This window comes from Triturus cristatus, chromosome 12 (assembly GCF_964204655.1).
Source record: "Triturus cristatus chromosome 12, aTriCri1.1, whole genome shotgun sequence".
NCBI classification, from domain to species: Eukaryota; Metazoa; Chordata; class Amphibia; order Caudata; family Salamandridae; genus Triturus; species Triturus cristatus.
Genome location: NC_140595.1, coordinates 194,427,248 through 194,447,061, shown reverse-complemented (window position 1 = coordinate 194,447,061; position 19,814 = coordinate 194,427,248). Strand labels below are relative to the sequence as shown.

Sequence of the window (19,814 nt, the reverse complement as noted above, 5' to 3'; positions counted from 1 at the left end):
ACAACGAAAGGCACCTACAGGATACTTCCTGCATACAATAAGGAAGAAGAGATGAATCGTTAATGGACTCTCATGCAGCAAGCTATATAGAAACTCCCTTAAAAGTGATAAGTAAAAGCTCCCTATGAGGGATACCAAAAGGTATAGAAGGATGCTCATAAGCATACTGAAAAATGCCCCGAAGGAGCATGGTAACATGTTCCTTACCATAATAAAAAGACCTCTTGAGCATGGAGCCCATCATTAGAGAAACAGAAAAAACCTGTACAATGGGTGTTAAGCCCACGCAGAGTTCCCAAACTGAACAACTTGTCCATGACTGTGTTAAAATAATAAGAATATCTGCGGAAAGCAGGAACATCGCACTCCGGTGTAACCATAAATGGAATAAACACCATTGATACTGCAATAAAATGATCATAATGTTTACGAAATAAAGACCAATTTCCCCCCTTGCGCAACTGAACAGTGGAAAAAAGATAAAGGCAGATGGAAGACAAACCAGAACTATGATTCTGTACTACCTCGGCTGTTGCGGAAACGCTGCAGAGCTGAATCCGCCTGTGCACCAAATAGATGAGAGCCATCAAACGGCATGTCTACCAATGTTTGTTGAACTGCTTCTGGGAACGCAGAAGTGCGCAACCAAGCATGCTGACGGAGCACCACAGAAGCGGCCATAGCTCTAGCAACAGAATCAGTGGTATTCATACCACAACAAATCATACATTTTGCCGCCTGTCGCCCATCACGGATCAAGGGAGTAAAAGCAGCTTGGCCCTCCTCTGGAAGGGATGGTAGTAGGCTTGCCAGAGAATCCCACAATGCATGGGTGAAACAGGCAAGGACAAATGAAGTATTAATAGACCTTGGAGCCGTACTTGTGGGGGCAAAAATGTGTCTGCCACTAGATTCCAGTCTTTTAGTCTACTTGTCTGAAGGGGTAGGCAGAACAGAATCAATATTTTGGGAAGCTAAAGTGGCCTGAACCACAAGGCTATGATGATTAGGATGCCTTATGAGACAAGTTGGGTCTTTAGGGGTCGGGCGATGTCTAAGAGAAATAGCACGTTGTACAGGGGGACCCACAACGGGTCTAGCTAGGCCCCCAACAAGATGTCAAATAGAGTTTCCCTACAAGGAAACACTGACTCATTTCCAGATTGACCTTGGTACAGAATGTCAATTAATGAGTCTGTAGTTACAGCCACAGAAGGAACTGGCTTCTCTAAAACTTCACTAACTCGTTTGAGCATCTTGGCCAATGAGAATCTCGCTTTTGAAGCCAATCCAGGGGGGGGAGCAGAAGAACCAAGGCTGGAGAAGTCTCAAAACCACTTGCATCACCCAACTCAAAAACCCAACTGATATCCACCTGGGGTGGGTCAGAGTGGGAAGCATGTACAAACTCTTAAAGATCTTCACATGGCCCAGGATCAACGTCTGAACCAGCCGGCTCCATCGGCGTCATACTCAACACCATACGGCGTCGAGTGGCACCGTCATAGGTGTCGGAGATGGAAAGTAGTGAGGCGTCGAGCAGTGGTGTCATCAGCATTGGTCGATCAGGTGCAGACAATGTCAGGTGCTCGGAGACGGGTGCCGAAGGTGGTAACCTTGAAGGGCTGTTCACCGGCATAGATAGAGATATGGCATTCGACATCCAGACTGACGCAGAGGATGAACCCGCGAGGTCGTCCTAGTCCCAGCCTCATGTGCCGCCTTTGGACCCAAGGGCACTCAAGAAGGAGGTACAGGCCCAAAAACCTTATGAAGGGAAAATGATATTCCCTGATCTGGGACCGAGTTGCTCCGGCTCCAGAAGATGTGGGGAGGTGCAGTGTAGACTCACTTCCTGACTCCACAGGTGAAGATGGGAAGTGACGTGGCTTTGATTGCTTGCGCCGCGACTTACCATCGGAGGTGGACTGAGAACAACGTCCAATGGGATGTCTTGGAGGACTGTCAACCGTGCTACAAGAAGCTTCATCAGCCTCTCCTTGAGCACCTTCGGGTGAAGTAGGTGACAGGAGTCACACGCTGTAGAATCATGGTGCTCTCCCAGACACCACATGCAAATCTGCTGACTAAAGAACCCACAAGCCTTAAAACTCAAGAACATGAAAGAAGGCATACTGTTTATTTTGATGAAAAATGTCAAAGTTGGCCAAAAAAAGGTTAAAGGTAACCACTTCTCCGAATCCGCGTTGAAGCGTGGAAAAGAAGTAACTATTGTCAGCTTGTCGGAAGGAGTCTTATATGGACTCCAGCGGCAGCGCATGCGTGGACAACGTCGCTACAGAGTTGCGCAATGCCCACTGCCAACACCCAAAGGTACTGCTGCTGAACAATATCCGGATCCAGTCTGGTGCCTGGAGAGAATTCAAAGTTAAAGAATTTGCGGCTAGATGTCTCTATCAGATGGTTGCCTTTAACTTTTGTAAAGGCATTCATTAGATAATCACATAATGCCTTGTCATTGCTAGGTCATGGCATTATGTCATAATGCCTTGTCATCGCTATGTACTTCTGTAGTTTTGCAAAATATCACGAAATTTCATGGAACTATAGCGACATCAAAAACATTAATGGGAAAACGTGTTTTGAGACCCCCTTTTATCTTTGTCCTACTTGACTAATCACTGTTAAGCTTTCCATCCTCCACCAATGTAGAAAAAGCTATAGGTCTGGAAAGGTTTGTGGTGATACATCAAACAGGGGCAAAGTTATAAAGGAGGAAAAATCTGAGGAATTCCTATACTTGGGAATCCTAACTAGAACTACAGATTGACTACTGCCACTCTGTGATTTACTATTTACATTATCTTGGTGTGCAATATTAAATGGCATATTGCAAGAGAATCAGTTTTCTAGTGGCTTAATAATGATTAGTTACTCTGTTACCCTAAACTCACTGTTTCCACGCCCCATTCATAGGATATGGAATTGCTGACTGACTGCTGCCAGACAATCAAAGGCACCAGCCCATCAGCCAAAGGGATCCTGCCTTTGAAGAAGTACACCATGTAAGAGAGATGACCCATGCAGCAAATTTAACAGCACAGAGTAGGAAAACTCTCCATGCATCAGGACTATTTCGATGGACTTTTTTGGGAAACCGCAAAATAAATGCAATAGGTTAAAGCAACATGGGAGCACTCTTTACATTTATTGTGCTGAAGGTGTTTCCACCACAAAAGCGGAGTCACCTTTGGCAATGAAATTCTTTCCAGGAAGGTGTAAAGCTCTCAATATGGCAAGCGATGTTCCACTGAGGAAGGGGATGAGGAGAGGGAGGACATCCTCTGCCAAACCAGCAGGCCACCGGCTACAAAAAATGTCCCTATAAGAGTGCTGGCTGATTCTTCACATGTCGCGCAAGATTGCCATTATTTAAGATTAAGACTCCTGTATAGGCAAGATATTCACCCGCAGCTTACATCTTAGAGGGGACTACATTTAGGATTGGCCTCACACACAAAGAAAATGCGCAAAAAAATTTGACTGGGTTCCAAATGCTAAATAGAACCCTATGTCAGGTGGATTCTGACATAAGCAGAACACTTCATCCAGAGGGGAGGCTGCTCTGTGACGCAGGTGGTGGACATTTATTTGAGCAGAGCATATTTCATGGGGATTGAGTGCCTTGCCTAGCAGTAGCCCTATGGATGGAATTAAGAGAAGTGTGTTTGTTTTGTTATTTATGATGCACTGCAAACTAAGAACCATCAAATATGGCATCAAGGCAACCACACAACTTAAGAAAACAAACTTAAGACAGTGATTGTAAATAAAATACAATACATCATCTCAGCAAAACCCAGTGAATACAATAAGTACCTGTATTAAAATATATATGACACAGACAAAACTCATACCCAGGGATAGAATTCAAGAAAGTTCAACAAGTTCGCCAAACGTCCAAACAAACAGCATTGCAACCAGGGGATTTTGTACACTTTGAGGATTCACCCAGGCATTAAACTGCAATTGTGCTCTGTTACCCTGCAGGCCTCTAGTCTTACCTTACGCCCACTCCCTGTAGAGTGTCTGGGGACAAAAGAACCTCCCCAAGATTGCAGGGATACAACTGCCACTGCACTTGTTTTTGTGCAAGTTCAGCTAATGATTTTTTTCTGTGTTGTCTGTGTAGGTCTTCAGTGACCTAGAAGGGTTCCCCAGAGAGCGCTAAGCTGTTGAGTTTGCTGTATGCATCACTGGGAAGGTTACTGCATTTGAGACTGGTTCGCCACATTTTACCTCTTCCCCCTACATTTCCACGTCATGGTGGGGCCCATCCAGAAGACTTATTAATCCACCCTGTCATCTGTCCGTCTATGGCATGTTTACATATGACGATCTGCATCTTGAAGATTTTTATCTTCTGTTTGTTTTGAAAATGAAGGCAGGATGGGACGTTCTGGATCTGGATGTGGGTGAAGTTCCTGATATTCTGTACATAGCAGAAGACTTTTTCACTTCTCCTTGCTGCACTCTCTGGGTTCACACTTGATGCTGCTGATACTGATGATGATGATAAAGCTTTGATCACTATAGCTTCTCTTCAGGGAGAGGGGTTGTCGGAATTCTGGTTCATCAGACTGGAGAGACAGAAATGTCTCCATCCATTTTACTGTCAACACCCTATTCTGACCATATTTTCTATTCTCTTATTTGACATTGCTTCTGAGTCCATAGATGAGGTACACTGACATGCATTCAACAGCAATATTTCTTGGTCAAGCCAATTAGAAGGGCCATTTAGAAACAGGTTTAGTGCACAAGGCCATAGCTACCTCAGTTCGTCTCATCATGGCAAGATTATCCTACATGGGTGATACATGGAACTGGTACACAGTAGTAGGGACTAGTGGAGCATCTGCAGCCACTGCACAGACAGTGGGCCACTATCTTTTTGAGTTTGTGTTAAAACCTGTTCCTCTCCAATTCATGTGTCTGTTCACTGGTCTTTGCCTGTTTTTTGAGGTTATCCCAAACTAACATTCTCCCCTTCTTATTCTCTAGTCTGGTCCGTGCTGCTTTTAATGACTGTTCCAATACTATGTGTCTGTCCTTTCCGGCTTTTAAACCTAACTCGAAACTTCATGTTGAATCATTCACAGTCTGCATTTTGGCCATAATGGGCTGCTTTTCCAGCCAATTCTGTCCTTTTTATGATCCATTCCTGCCTGCTATCATGAGTAATGCAGACTTGCTTTACAGATATGCCCTTTCAGTCTGTCTCACCATGAGAAGAGTGTTCTAGTTCTCCAGCCTGTCCTAATTTGCGCTTTGAGTAAGTTCAGAGATGACGAGTGGCATTGTTGTTTGCTAGCACTGTTACAGTTGACAGGGCACAGATAAATACCAGTTAGATTTTGGCATACTCTACACAAGACGTAGGTTTACCTGGACATCTGCCTGAATCACTTGGTTCTCCATGTCGCAGACTGAAAAAGGATCCTTTAGAGACAGGAAAATACTGAGTGGCAGGGAGGAGATGTTCTTCAAAATCAGAGGTTCATACTTCGGCATTAACTCCTGACCTGGTAGCTGAAGAATCACAGAAAGAAAATGTGTGAATACTAAAGACAAAGGAGTCAAAGTTAAGTCAATGAGGAACATGTGGGTAACATTAAAACTAGCAACGATTCTGGAGTCAGAGGTGACCATGTTAGACAGGATAACAAACAGCAACAGGAAGTGAGAGAACAGATGCTGGAAAAGTGAAGTTGACGGAGCAAAAAGAAAGGCAGAGGTACAATAGGGATTTGAGTTAAAGATACATCGAGAAATGTTAAAAACCAATCCCTTTAATCCAGGAACTGGGTCCCTTCAGCCAAGATCAGAGATCTCCGAGACTCTTTCCAGAAGAACTGAAAGGAATCTTTCCTGGTCTGGACCATTTAGGGTCAGCAGTTCTTTACTTGTGGTCCGGGGACCGTAGGGGTCTGCAACACCTACTGAGAGGTCAGCAACAGCTTAGAACATTAAATAATATTAATAAAGTGTACAGAAATAAAGAAGCAAAATGTAAAATTAAAAAGTTCTATAAATATGAAGGAATTTGAAATTGAAGGCTAAAAAGTTAAGTTTGTATCCTCATACTTATTCATGATTGTGTGCAAGTGCATCAAACAGAATATACTATGGACAATGGGTGCCCTCAATTGAATTTAGAAAAGCTCCAACCTTCCCATTTTTTATATATTTGTTTATAAATTAAATACTATTTCCACATTTGTATAGCTGATGAATACCTATATCTTTAGTTTTGCAAATTGGTTTGCAGTTTAAGCCATCAAAACTGCTTATGGAGGAGTCCCCTGCTTTCAGTAAAGAATTTCTGGGGTCCCCGGATTCCAGTAAGGATTCAGCAGTAGTTCCCAGATCCAAGTAATTATTAAGTGGGTATACACAAAAGTCAAAAAGTTAAGAACCACTGGTTATAGATATGTTAAATACCAGCAAGTGCTCGGAAGTGGCTGCAAAGTATTATGTTTTAGTTATGCTCAAAGTCCTTACTTAAATAAATACACGTGTGAAGGGACAGAAAGGAGACAAGGGTGAATAGGAATAAGCAAAACGAACTGTTTGGAGCAAACAATAATATAAGTAATGTATCAAAGAGCGAAAAAAGTAGTGAAAAAGATCAAGAAGACAATTGGGAAGAGCAATTCGGGGGGTCTGAGTGCTGGAGAAAGAGGACCCATTTGAGAGAGGGAAAACATCAAGGGTGAAATGAGAATAAAGATGAAGTAAAGAATGAGGTACAGAAGGCAAGGAAATGAGATGGACAATGATGTTGACTTGCAAGTTTTAACATATTTGAGAAAATAACACATTTTAAGTGTAAACCATAGCATTCCTCCAAAGGAAAGAAAAGTAAGCAGCTAGAGAAGCATTGCACAACCATTACGGGGCTGATGAAAACCTCTACAAATCAAAGTATATCACACACACTCTCCAAGTTGTATGTATGTAAACCATAATTCTGGACATACATTTTCCTATACTATTATTTCAAATAATGTATAAGTCAGATTTTTTTCATCCACAATCTTTGCAAATCGATTTTGTCCTTCTCGAAGGATGCAAGGTAATTTCTCCTCATAGTGAGATCATTTTTTTCCGCTAATAGAACCATGCAAGCAAAACATGATCCACCAGGTCCCGCTTCTTGCATATTTACACCAAAATGCCATGCTAAAAAATATATGCACACTTTTTATTCGAAAGTTTACATTTCAAGGAAGGTTAATGGAGAGGGGGTCAGAATGGGGTTGAGGGACACAATAAATGTTCAGAATTTCAGAAACAAAATTAAAGCTACTGCATCAGATTCTTGTAAATGTATTTGACGTTTCCATTTTAAAAATCAATGATGGTTTAATGTCATGTGAGAAGTACTGAATGTGATGTAGTCGACATGTGGTAACAGTTATTTTCATATAAAATTATGTTTGATTGCTTCACTTTAAAAATAAAGTAACCATGGGAGAGTGGGGTTTGGGCGCTGCTGATACCCGGAACATGGATTGCGCTCCTGGTGCCCTGACATGCTTTTTGTCAATAAGAACAGATTAGTACTGGCCTGCCCATTATATGCAAGCAGGCGGGAGTGGCTTCAGTACTGTTGAGGTGCTCAGTAAGTGTTTTGGAGTTCATTCCTTCCTCAAACAGCACAAGTTTTTAAGTTTATCACTTCCCGGGCCCTTCAGCCATTCCCGTTCTTTCCCGACTAAAGCGTGCCCCACAATTTTCTCCTGTTTGGCTGCTGACAGGCATTTAACTTGGAATTCCTCCACAGAAGCAGTAGTTCTCTACTAATTTCTTCTGTAATATACTCATGTGACTTATAAAATCCCAGTGAGGTTATTTTCCTGAAGACACTAATGTGCAGCTCTTTATTTTAACAGTTGAGACTTATCTCACATAACCCATGATTGTGGTAGTTATTTATATTAACAGCTTGTACCAATCAAAAACAGAACAGCAAGCTCCAATTTATATTTTGCAGCAAGTGCAGTTTTATTTAAATATTTAAAAGAAAGAACATTATTGAAGGGTCCTGAACCGGCTTCTGTTTATTTTGCGACTTGAATGAAAACCTACTTTCAGAGTCACTGGAAATTGCCATTAAGTCGTCTAAGACTGTAATTGCATGCAGTCAGAGGAAAATAGTCATCTTTTAAGATGTAGTGAAAGGATAAATGTTTGAGTATTTTTTGTGACAAGGTTGATTTAAGGCACTATTTCTAAATCAAAAAATTAAATTGTTTCTTTTTTACCTGCCATTCGGAATTGACTTCATTCCAATTAAACGCTCATGTGTTCTCATGGGAAGAACTAAATGGAATCATAGATCAATTTTCATTCTGATAAGTTCTCTGCAGCTTCCTATAAATCTCATAATAGTAGCACTTGCAGTGTCATGGAAGAAAGAATCAGCCTGATGTCTTCCATCCTGAAACCCGCGACAGTCATCTGCCGCCGCTAATTTTCACAGAGAAGCAGAAGAAAGTAGCAATAAATTACCTACAAAATCCTGCACTTCCTACCAAGTCTCTACTTCCACTCACCTCAAAAGATCTAAAGGAGGAGCTTTAAAAACTTGAAACCCTTTGTAATGGAAACTAATACCACTCTTCAAAGACTAGTGGAAGGATGATCTACTCTTGAGTCTATAGTTTCGAATTTGGAGCAAAGAATTGGTGATACGCAGAACACTGTCACAAGAGTTGATGAAATGGAGACTCAAGAAGATTGCATCTCTTAAAAGATGAACAGAACTTTTAGAAAATCCCAATAGATATAACGATCTCAGAATTTATGGCATTCCGCAAGCCATTGAGGGAGATGACCTGATAAGATTTCTGAAATCTAATACAACAAAAACTGTTTGACTATCAGGTAATTTCACCCTCGTCATTCAAAGATCTCATTGATTTGGTCCTAAACTTTCTACTTCATGCTCAACTTCCAGACTTAGAGGCATCACTGTTCTTTTTTCACTGATTTCATTAAAGTTCTTTCTGCATTTAAGCAAAGAAAACAAATATTATGATCTGGTCACAAGAGTTTCTTCTCGCAAGATACCTCAAGAATCACTGCAAGCACAAGGAAGGAATTTGTGGCCTTGCACCCTTTTTTTACGAGCTATAAATGCCAGATTTTGCCTAATTCACCCAGGTCCATTTAAAGTCACTTACAAGGATAAGACTACTACCTCTGAATCTCCGGCTCAACTCCAAGACTTTTTTCAGCTTTATAAACGGGATGATATGGAAAATGTCAGTAACTGAATTCTACATTTTTCATATGTTGCTTGTTTAAGTTACAAGCTGTTCCTCCTTGCTTTAGAGATTTATACTGTTTTTATATGTTACATCTATTTTTCTTTCACAATATTTTCTTCTGGATTTAACTAAACTTGATTTTCTTTGTTCTCTTTACAGACGTATCGTAACGCCATAATGATGTTAATGAATGTACTACCCATTGTCTATTGTTGTGTAGTCATTGAACGTTCAAAGTTCTCCTTGATTTCAAACTCATCTCTCCTTCACTCCCTTTTGTTGGGTTAAGTTTATTCCATTATTTTTATGTTCTCCCTTATTTTGTTTATTTTTGCCTATCCTTCTCCTCAAGGGATCCGTCAAATATTTTAATCATGTTCCTTTTTTATTTTCCATTAAGGGCTTTGGATTTTTGGTTGGTCGTTCAATAAGGTGCCTCTCCTATCCTCATATTCGACTTCTTCTCTGACTTTAACTTTACCCTCATGGTTAAAGTCCTTTTGACTTTTTACCATACTTTTATCTTTTCCTTTTGTAACCTTGTTACCTATTGAACCCTGATAGGTTTCATATTTCTTTTCTTTTCTCTTTTTACTACTGTTTTTTCTAATTGATCATTTTAGTTTTTGTTGTGAAGAACAAGTTACTTACCTTCGGTAACGCTTTTTCTGGTGGATACATTATCTGCCTGTGGATTCCTCACCTTTTGAATATCCCCTGCGCCAGCATTCCGGGGAAACCTTTTCCTAGCTCTCCACGCCGATGAGGCCGTCACAATACTACGGCTCTGCTCGCGACTCCGCATGACGTCACTGGAGCCATAAGAGAGCCTCGTCGTCATGATGACGTCAGTTCCACCTATTTTTTTAGTGCCTCCAAGGCGAACAGGTGGACCGACAACAGATTCAAAGTATACACAGTACACAAAATTTATACCAATACACATAGTGTAAAATTAAGAGGAAAGCCAAAGAATAAAAGCATTTCTAATAAATACACAAAGATAGATAGAAGAGAAAATGCAAAACAAACATGTCAAACAATGGCACCTTTAAGGTATACAAGGGTGCACACCGGGGAGGAAGGTGGGTCAGTGAGGAATCCACAGGCAGATACTGTATTCACCAGAAAAAGCATTACCGAAGGTAAGTAACTTGTTCTTCTGATGGATACATCTGCCTGTGGATTCCTCACCTTTTGAATAGAATCCCACAGCAGTCCCACTCCCGGAGGAGGGTGTCCACCCTTCTATACCAAAATGTCCTGCAGGACAGAGCACGCAAAGTGGCCCTCCTGCCTCATTTCGGAATCCAAGCAATAATGCTTTGTGAAAGTGTGGAGGGAGGCCAAAGTTGCAGCCTTACAAATGTCCACTACAGGTACACCTCTGACCAAAGCAGAAGTGGATTACTTGGCCCTGGTTGAATGAGCTCTAATACCTTCAGGAGGATCCTTACCAGCCACGGCGTAGCAGATCTTGATGCACAAGATGATCCACCTGGAAAGAGTGCGCTTGTGCACAGCCTTGCCCTTCATGCGTCCAACATAGCCCACAAAGAGCTGATCGTCCAATCGCAAGTCTTTAGTCCTATCCAAATAAAAGCTCACCGCTCTTTTTGGATCCAGGCGGTGAAGTCTCTCCTCCTCCTTGGAAGGGTGAGGGGGGGGGGGGATAAAATACAAGAAGAGTAATGAACTGTCCTAGATGGAAAGGAGTAACCACCTTAGGCAGAGAAGCAACCCTGGTGCTGAGGACCATCCTTTCAGCATGTATGGTCATGGGTTTTGAACTGAGAGCCTGAATCTCACTCAACCTCCTGGCTGAGGTAATAACCACGAGAAAGACCGTTTTAAAAGACAGGAGTCTCAAAGGACAAGTATGTAAGGGTTCAAACGGGGAACCCATCAAGAAAGTCAAAACAAGAATTAAATCCCATTGAGGCATAACAAAGGCAGAAGGCGGAAACCTATTGGTAAGGCCCTTAAAAAATCTCAAAACAATGGGAGATTTAAACAAAGACGGCTGATCCTGCATACAAAGAAACGCTGATAAGGCCGACAAATAGCCCTTAATAGTGGCCACAGCACAACCCTGCTGAGCCAAGAAAAGTGAAAACTGAAGAACATCTGACAAGTGGGCCTTTAAAGGGTCAATAGACCTCTCTCCACACCATTAAACAAATCTAGACCATCTGTAAGAATAAACAGACTTAGTGGAGTGTTGCCTGGACGATAAAATAACATCCACCACATCCGGCGGGAGAGAGAAAGAACTCAGGTTGCCCCGTTCAATCTCCAGGCATGAAGGTGCAAGCTCTGGAGGTTGGGGTGTAGAACCTGCCCCTGCGAATGCGAGAGGAGGTCTGTCCTGAGAGGGAAACGGAGCAAAGGGTGCGATGAGAGGTGAAGTAGTTCTGTGTACAACACCCTTCTTGGCCAATCCGGGGCGATCAATATAACTTGGGCCTGGTCTTGCCGAATTTTCCTCAGAACCCGAGGAATTAAGGGAGGAAACGCGTAAAGGAGTTGTGAGCTCCAATCCATCTGAAACGCGTCCCCCAGCGCTCCCTGCATCGGATACTGGAGACTGCAGAACAACGTACAGTGCGCGTTCTCGTGAGTGGCAAATAGGTCCAACCGAGGAAACCCCCACATCTCGAAGATGTGTTGGGCCCCCTCCGGATGAAGCAGCCACTCGTGATCGGCCCGAGAAATGCCAACTGAGACTGTCCGCATGACCATTCAGCACACTGGCTAGATGATTTGCAAACACACAAATCTGATGGTTCTGAGCCCAGGACCAGAGTCGCAGCTCCTCGCGACAGAGACGATACGACCCTCCCACCTCCCTGTTTGTTGATGTACCACATCGCGGTATGTTGACCAGACCTGAACCGACTGACCGCGAAGGGAAGGAAGGAAAGCCTTTAGTGCCAAACGTATCGCCTGCAATTCCAGTAGGTTGATGTGAAGCAACCTTTCCTCTGGAGACCAAAGACCCTTGACCTCCAGATCCCCCAGATGAGCACCCCACCCTAGAGTGGAGGCATCCGTGATCACTGTGGCCAACGGTGGAGGAGGCTGAAAGTGCTTTCCTTAAGACAGGTTGCCCTGCACACTCCACCAAGCCAGCTCCGCTGCAGCGTCTCTGGAGATTCTGACTGACTCCCTGAGAACTCCTTGTGCTGATACCGCTGTCTGCGGAGGCACCATTGGAGTGCCCTCATGTGCCAGCGTGGATGACTGACCAACAGAATGCAGGAAGAGAACAGACCGAGCAGGCGAAGGACCTTCAGGACCAGAACTACCACTCCATTGTGGAACAAAGGAATCATCTCCTGAATGTCGAGAATTCTTTGAGGAGGTGGAAAAGCTCGACACACAGTAGTATCCAGTACCGCCCCTATGAACAAGTTGTGCTGAGAAGGCAACAGGTGCGATTTTAAGCACATTTATTTAAAGACCCAAGTTGAACAACAGTTGAGCTGTCACGACCAGATGATGAAGCACCATCTGCGGCGACTTGAGCAACCAGTCGTCCAGGTAAGGGAAAACTGGGATCCCCGAACTCCTGAGATGAGCTGTCACCACTGCCATCACTTTGTGAAGACTCGAGGTGCAGTATTAAGACCAAATGGTAGGATTGCAAACTGGTTGTGCTGCGACCCTACTGTAAAACGGAGATACTTCCTGTGCGACTTCAGGATGGGGATGTGAAAATGCGCATCTTGCAAATCAATCGACACCATCCAGTCCTCTTGCTGCAGCGCCAGAAGAACCTGAGCAAGGGTCAGCATCTTCAATTTCTCCTGTTTGAGGTAAAAATTCAAGACCCTGAGATCCAAGATCGGACGTAACCTGCCATCCTTTGTAGGGATCAGGAAATACCGGGAGTAGCATCCCTGACTCCTTTCCTGCTCCGGAACCAGCTCTATCGTGCTTTTTTGTAATAAGGCAAGGACCTCCTTCTAGAGAAGAAGCAAATGGTCTTCCAAACAGAAACCTTGGCAAGGAGGGTAAGGAGGAGGAAATTCCCGACAGGGAAGGGCGTACCCATTCTCTACAAGGTTTAAAACCCAAAGCTCCCACTCTGGGGAGGTGTCCAAGCCACTCGCCTCCTGAAGCCCTTCAAAATCATCGACAGACTACTCTATCTCACCCTCTTCAACCTCTTCTCTCTGGTACTGTTCTTCCTCCAACAGTCTCTGCGCCTCTCTCCTCGAGCTCAACCTCGGTTGCGGCGTCGGCAGCGCCACACGGGGCACTGACAACTCCAGAGCCGGCATCGAATGAGGATCCGATGGTGGAATCAGCACCGTATGAGGCCGAGAGGAAGGCCCACCAGATGGCGCCTGGGATTCCATATACGGGGTCGAAAATCTCGGATTCGGAAACAGCCATGACGGCGCCATCAGCATAAAAGGCACGAAGGGTGTCTGGGCATAATGCTGAGGCATGCCCTAATTGAAGGCCAGCAGACCCACGGGACCCGAAGGTGCTCCGGAGGGGAAGGCTGCCTTGGCAAACACGCCATACATTGCATTTAAAAAATGCGTAGGATCTGAACCCGAAGTAGGAAATTGAGGATACAGAGCCGAGTCAGTATCCACATGAGGAGCATCCGACGTCAGAACAGTCGGATCCACAGGCGGAGCCACAGGACCAGTCTCGTGTACAGGAGAAGGATCATCCTGAACTGGCAAGTCCTCCGACTCCAGACAGCCCCTTGGTGTCGGCGACCGTGCCGGAGTACATTTTGGAGAAGGAGATTTTTCCGGAGTCACCTGAGGAGATGGTGAAGGAGACACAAAGTCTTCTTGACTACGTCGAGGAGCTGGAGAAGGTGATCTCGAAGTCTTTCCCTTCGGCGAACAGCACCGAGAGCCATGCCTCCTCTTCTTCTTGTGCTTCCTCAACTTTAAAACATGCGAAGTCGACGACTTTGACGTGGATCTTTTTCGCCCTCTCTTCTCCTTCCTTGCTTTTGCTATGAAAAGCTTGGCCTTCCGTTCTTTCAGAGCCTTCGTGTTAATTTTACGACAGCAGGAACAGCCCTCCACGTCGCAGTTCGATGACAAACACCACAAACAGTCCTCATGGGGGTCAGTGATGGACATATGACCCCCACACTCTCCACAGGGCTTAAATCCTGACTTCCTCAAAGTCGCCATCACAAAGCTACAGTTAAAACTGGAGAAATAACAAAGTAAATCGACACAGTATGTAGAGTCCCAGAAAACCGTTACACGTCGAGGGCGCAGAAAAAAGGGAACTGACGTCATCACGCCGACGAGGCTCTCTTATGGTTCTGGTGGCGTCATGCGGAGTCGCGAGCGGCGTGGAGAGCTAGGAAAAAGTTTTCGCGGAATGCTGCCGCAGGGGATATTCAAAAGGTGAGGAATCCACAGGCAGATGTATCCATCAGAAATTCTTACTCTAATATTTATTTCTTATACTGATGTACCATGCTTCCAGAGGTGAAGTTGCTTAGTAATTCCTGGTTTTGTTTTGATGAATAATTTTCTAACTGTTTCATGGAGTGCCAGGGACCTTAAGAATTCAATTCAAAGGCAAAGAGTTCTTACCTATTAAAATTGTATTTTGCTTTGTTACAAGAAACTAATCATTCTGACAAATATAATAATTTTCTTTAAAAGAAAAAAGTTGGATTGGCTATATTTACTATTCTCCTGCTTCTCAAATTCAGAATAGGGGTGTAATACTTTTTTTTATAAAGCTTTAATTGTTCATGCACTCCAAGTAGGAAAATTATAATGTTGCCAGACGGTTGTTTCTAGATAGAAAAATTAATGGGATTCCATGTTCATTTCTTAATGTTTATGGTCCTAATGATATTGATGTACAGTTTTGGGAATCCCTTCCTCTTAAATTGTTGTCTTGGACGAACGCCAACCTTGTGATGGGCTGTGATTGTAGTCAACTGTTAGGCCCCATACTTGATAAAAGTTCTAGCATTAAATACATTACTAATAAAATGCAGAGGGTTTTTCAATGAACGGTGTTATTTAGAGGATTTGTTGATGTATGGCACATTTATAACCCTGATTTACCGGAATATTGACTTTATTCTCTGTTACACCACTCTAGATCTAGAATTGATTATATTTTCTTGACAAAAGTATCACACAAAATTTGATTAATAAGGAAATAGGTGTCATTTTGATTTCTGATCATGCTCCTGTAAGAGTTGATTTAGATACACAAAATGTTTAAACACATTCAAATAGGTGACATTTCAATACCTATCTGCTACAAGATAAATACTCTGTCAGGGGTTCTGAACAATGTATTATTTAATTTTTTTGTATATTAAAACTATTCAAAACTCTAAGTTTCTTGTCATTTGTGATTTATTCAAGGCAACTGCACAGGTACACTATTAATTATGCAGCTACATCGGGGAAGTGCCCTTAAAGAATCCTCTCAATTACTGCAGCAAACTGAAAAAACTGGAACACAAATAATAAACCACTAATTGTAAAGACACTTTGGCTTGCCTCACACAATCTAAAATCCAGTTTAATAAAAAAAAATATTGAAACTGCTTGTGGTACTCTTTTGATGATTAATCCCAGATATTATGGAGGATCTAACAACTGGTAAGTTATAGGTCAATTACTTAAAGGTAAGAAACAGAAATCCAAAATAGAAGTTATTAACACTGACAAAGTTAACAAACTTTATAAAGACCATGATATTTTGAGTGGTTGTGCTGATTTTTATTCTAATTTATACACAGAAGATTCATCCTCAAATGCTGTCACCTTGGATGCATTTTGAACACTATACCGAAAAGCACTAAACAGCATATGGACCTCTCTATGTTAGAAGAGGATATTGCTTATGAAGATATTCTTAAACTATATATAAACTTCCTAAAGATAAAGCTCTAGGTCCTGATGGCTTTATTATTGTGTATTGTTACTCTAAATTCTCTAAAATGCGAGTACCGAAGCTTATGTTACTTCCTCAACACTTTCTCTCAATTAATAGTGTGTGTGGCTCTTTTTCTGACGCTATGATATGTCTGATCTAAAAACAAAGTTAGATATATTTGAATGTAAAAAATATAGACAGATTTCCCTTAAAACCAACTGCAAAATCTTTGCAAAGATTCTTCATCTCTGTGTCAGGAGTCCCCTGACGACAGGAGAACTGGTGGCTTCCCGCCGCAATTAACGGCGGATTGTTACCTTACATGCAGGCAGGAGTGGAGCCCTTTAAGGAATCTCCTTTGGCGGACTCTCCGGAGGCGTGGCCTGTAACATCTTCATCGTCCATCCAATTGAGTGTGAGAGCGGTCGAAACAAGAGAGGCGAGCCCCCGCACGTATGCAGAAGAGGAATCCCAGCCGAGAGCAGAGCCGGAGGCGTGGAGGTTGGAGAACCTGGACGAGCGGAGAGGAACCGAGAGAGGAAGCGCTGTCCTTGAAGAAGATGTGGAGCCAGGAGGCCCACAAGACTGTGCTCCGCCCCGCCACCCTCCAGGAGGAGGGTGGCTTCACAAGGTACGGGCGAAGCTGCAAGGGTTTCCAGGGCACGGGTAGGGGGAGGTGACAAACGAGAGGGAGGTCACGATAGGGATCGCACGGTGTCGGCGTTTGTGGTGGCGACTCATCCCTCACTCCCCGCTCCCTTTTATGAGGAAGGAAGTCGCTTCCCCACTGACCACATTTTCATTTCTTTTGCCTTTTGGGTTTTTGGCCGTGTTAACCGTGACAAGCTTTGGAGACAATACTCCCGGTACCTGAACCACAGACTGGTGAAGAAACCAGGACGGCCTTACATTTCTCGTTTCCCTGGTGACAAGGGAACAATTCCCAGAAAGCCCCCAACCAAAGGAGAACCCGAGTACATAAGAGACTGATTGCAAAGTCAAATAAAGATTTGTTTTCCCTTCCACCTGGGTACCTTTATTGCCTAGTACCGTTCTGGACAGTAATCCGTCACAGAGTGGTGGAGAATGTGGGCATAGCCCCCATCGACACAGGATGGAGAACTTGGTATATCAGTTAAAAGAAGGCCAGGCCAAGCTGGAGTGGGCTACCGAGAGAAGCTCCAGCCAAGCCGAGATGGACAGAGCTGCCTTTGCGGCTGCCATACAACACAGGCTGACCAGATGGTTAAGCTGGCGGAGGGCCAGAGCCAACTTCTCGCGGGTATTGGACAAGTAAGAAGCCCCGCTCCCCCGGGTACGGTTATCCCACTACAGAAATACATACCTGGGGAGGACACTATTTCTTTCTTCCTAAACTTCGAGGGAGCTGCCCGGGCTAGTGGATGGCCCGTGGATCACTGGCCTTTTTACTTGGCCCCTCTGCTTACAGGCGAAGCCCAAGCGGCGTACCAAGTTATCAACAAAGACGGTACGTCAACCTATGGCACCGTAAAGCAGTATGTACTAGGCCGCCTAGGCGTGGATGACGAGACCCACCGTCTCAGGTTCAGACAAGAACGGGGTCTCGCAGGTGACACCCCCAAAACGCTGTTTATAAGATGAAGGACGCTGCAGATCGCTGGCTGAAACCCCAGGAGTCCAACATGGCGGAGGTTATGAGTAAGATCTATCTGGAGCAGTATCTCGAGGCCCTGCCCTGCGGTACCCAAAGGTGGCTAAGGCAACATGCGGATTCGACTTTGAAGCATGCCATCGAAATGGCCACCTCCTACTCACAAGCCTAAAATCGACCCTCAGTAAAGGAGCCAGAGAAACCCCAGAAGGGGGCCCCACCGACAAGATATGACAGAAAAACAACAAAAGTATCCCTGAATCCTAGCAGAAACCGGACTGGAAGGCCAGATAGCCCAGCTATGTCTGGCCCTCAGTGTTTCAAATGTGGCGAGTGGGGCCAAATCGCCCGTTTTTGTAGAAGGAGAAAGGACAAGGTGGAAGACGAACCCATGGATGTCAGTTATGCTCCCCGGTCTGTTCTCTTCGCGCAAGAGATGGGGCACATCTATTACATGAGTCTGCTGGTGAATCAGAAGGAAGTAACAGCCCTTTTAGACTCAGGGTGCAAGCATTCATTGGCCAGGACAGAGATAGTCCCCATCTGGGATTTTATACCCAAGAGAACGGTCAATATCCGCTGCGTGCATGGGGATATTAGAGAGTATCCAACCACACAGATGACCGTTCACACTAAGTCAGGCAGAAGCTTCACGGTCATCGTAGGTGTCCTCCCTAACCTTCCTGAGTCCTTGATCCTGGGAGTAGATAACCCTTGTTTTGCCCTTCTAATGTCGAATGCTTTACGGGTGGGGGTGGCAGATACCATTCCTCATGATTCCCTTCTGTCTTCTGAACCATGGGCTATAGATAACAACTTTAGGGTGGCTCAGCTAAACGCCACCTCTCTCAGAAACGCCTGGCAAGGGGCACAGGAAACAAAAGACAACCCCAGACCCTCTTATCCGTGTCTTATAGAAAAAAATGGGCTCCTCTATCGCCTTGCAAAGGAAGGGGCGGAACCCCAGTTGCTAGTAACCACCAGTTTTAGGGAGCAAATCCTTTTTTTTTGCACATTCTCATCTCCTCGCAGGTCATGTAGGAGTGGAAAAAACCAGTCAGGCAATTCTTAGTTGCTTTTATTGGCCAGGCATATACCTCCAGACTAAGAAATACTGTCAGGAGTGTGCCATATGTCAGAGAAGGAATCCTTACGTTCCCCCGAAGGTTCCCTTGCAGCCACTTCCTATTATAAGTCGACCTTTTGAAAGAGTAGGCATGGACCTTATAGGACCGCTCCCAAAGTCTAGCAAAGGTCACCAATATGTCCTAGTGTTAGTTGATTACGCTACACGTTACCCTGAAGCACTTCCACTACGAACAGCCACCACCACGATAGCTTAAAGGGTGATAGAGGTGTTTTCTAGGATGGGGTTCCCATGAGAGATCGTGACAGACCATGGTACCCCCTTTGTCTCCCGTCTTATGAAGGAGGTATGCAAGCAGTTGGGTATCAAGCACATAAGGACATTTGTGTACCATCCACAAACTGATAGCCTTGTAGAACGGTACAACGGGAACCTAAAACTCACCTTAAAAAAATTGTTGAGTGGGGACGGGAAGAACTGGGATCAGTTACTTCCCTTGGCCCTGTTTGTAATACGCAGCGCTGTTCAGAGCAATCTAGGGGTCTCTCCCTTCAAGTTAATGTTTGGGAGAAAATCACGCATGCTCCTTAAAATTACGAAGGAGAGTTGGGAGGAACAAGGGATAACCGAAGCCCAAGCCCTGCTGGATTATGCAAATCAGGTAAAATCGCGACTGCACAAGCTGAGGTCCTTAGCCCAGGAGAACTTAGAAAAGGCACGGACTCAGCAAAAATATAAGTAATATAAAGGAAAAAAATGGAGGGAGCTTAAGCCAGGGGACTGGGTCCTACTGCTCCTCCCCTCCTCCACCCACAAACTCAGAAAAGAGTGGCAAGGGCCGTATGAGATAGTACGCAGGGTTGGGAATACCACTTATGTATTGCGTCTCTCTCCTCGG

General features: G+C 44.2%; 1 protein-coding gene across 1 annotated transcript in view; it reads right to left on the bottom strand.

Annotated features, from left to right (window-relative positions):
• HYDIN (HYDIN axonemal central pair apparatus protein) overlaps positions 1-19,814 on the bottom strand; it is a 2,467,744-nt gene that overhangs the window by 1,505,064 nt on the left and 942,866 nt on the right. The window contains exon 22 of the mRNA XM_085640020.1: positions 5,410-5,553. Coding sequence (XP_085496146.1) covers positions 5,410-5,553 — 144 coding nt within the window. The remainder of the gene's footprint in view (positions 1-5,409; positions 5,554-19,814) is intronic.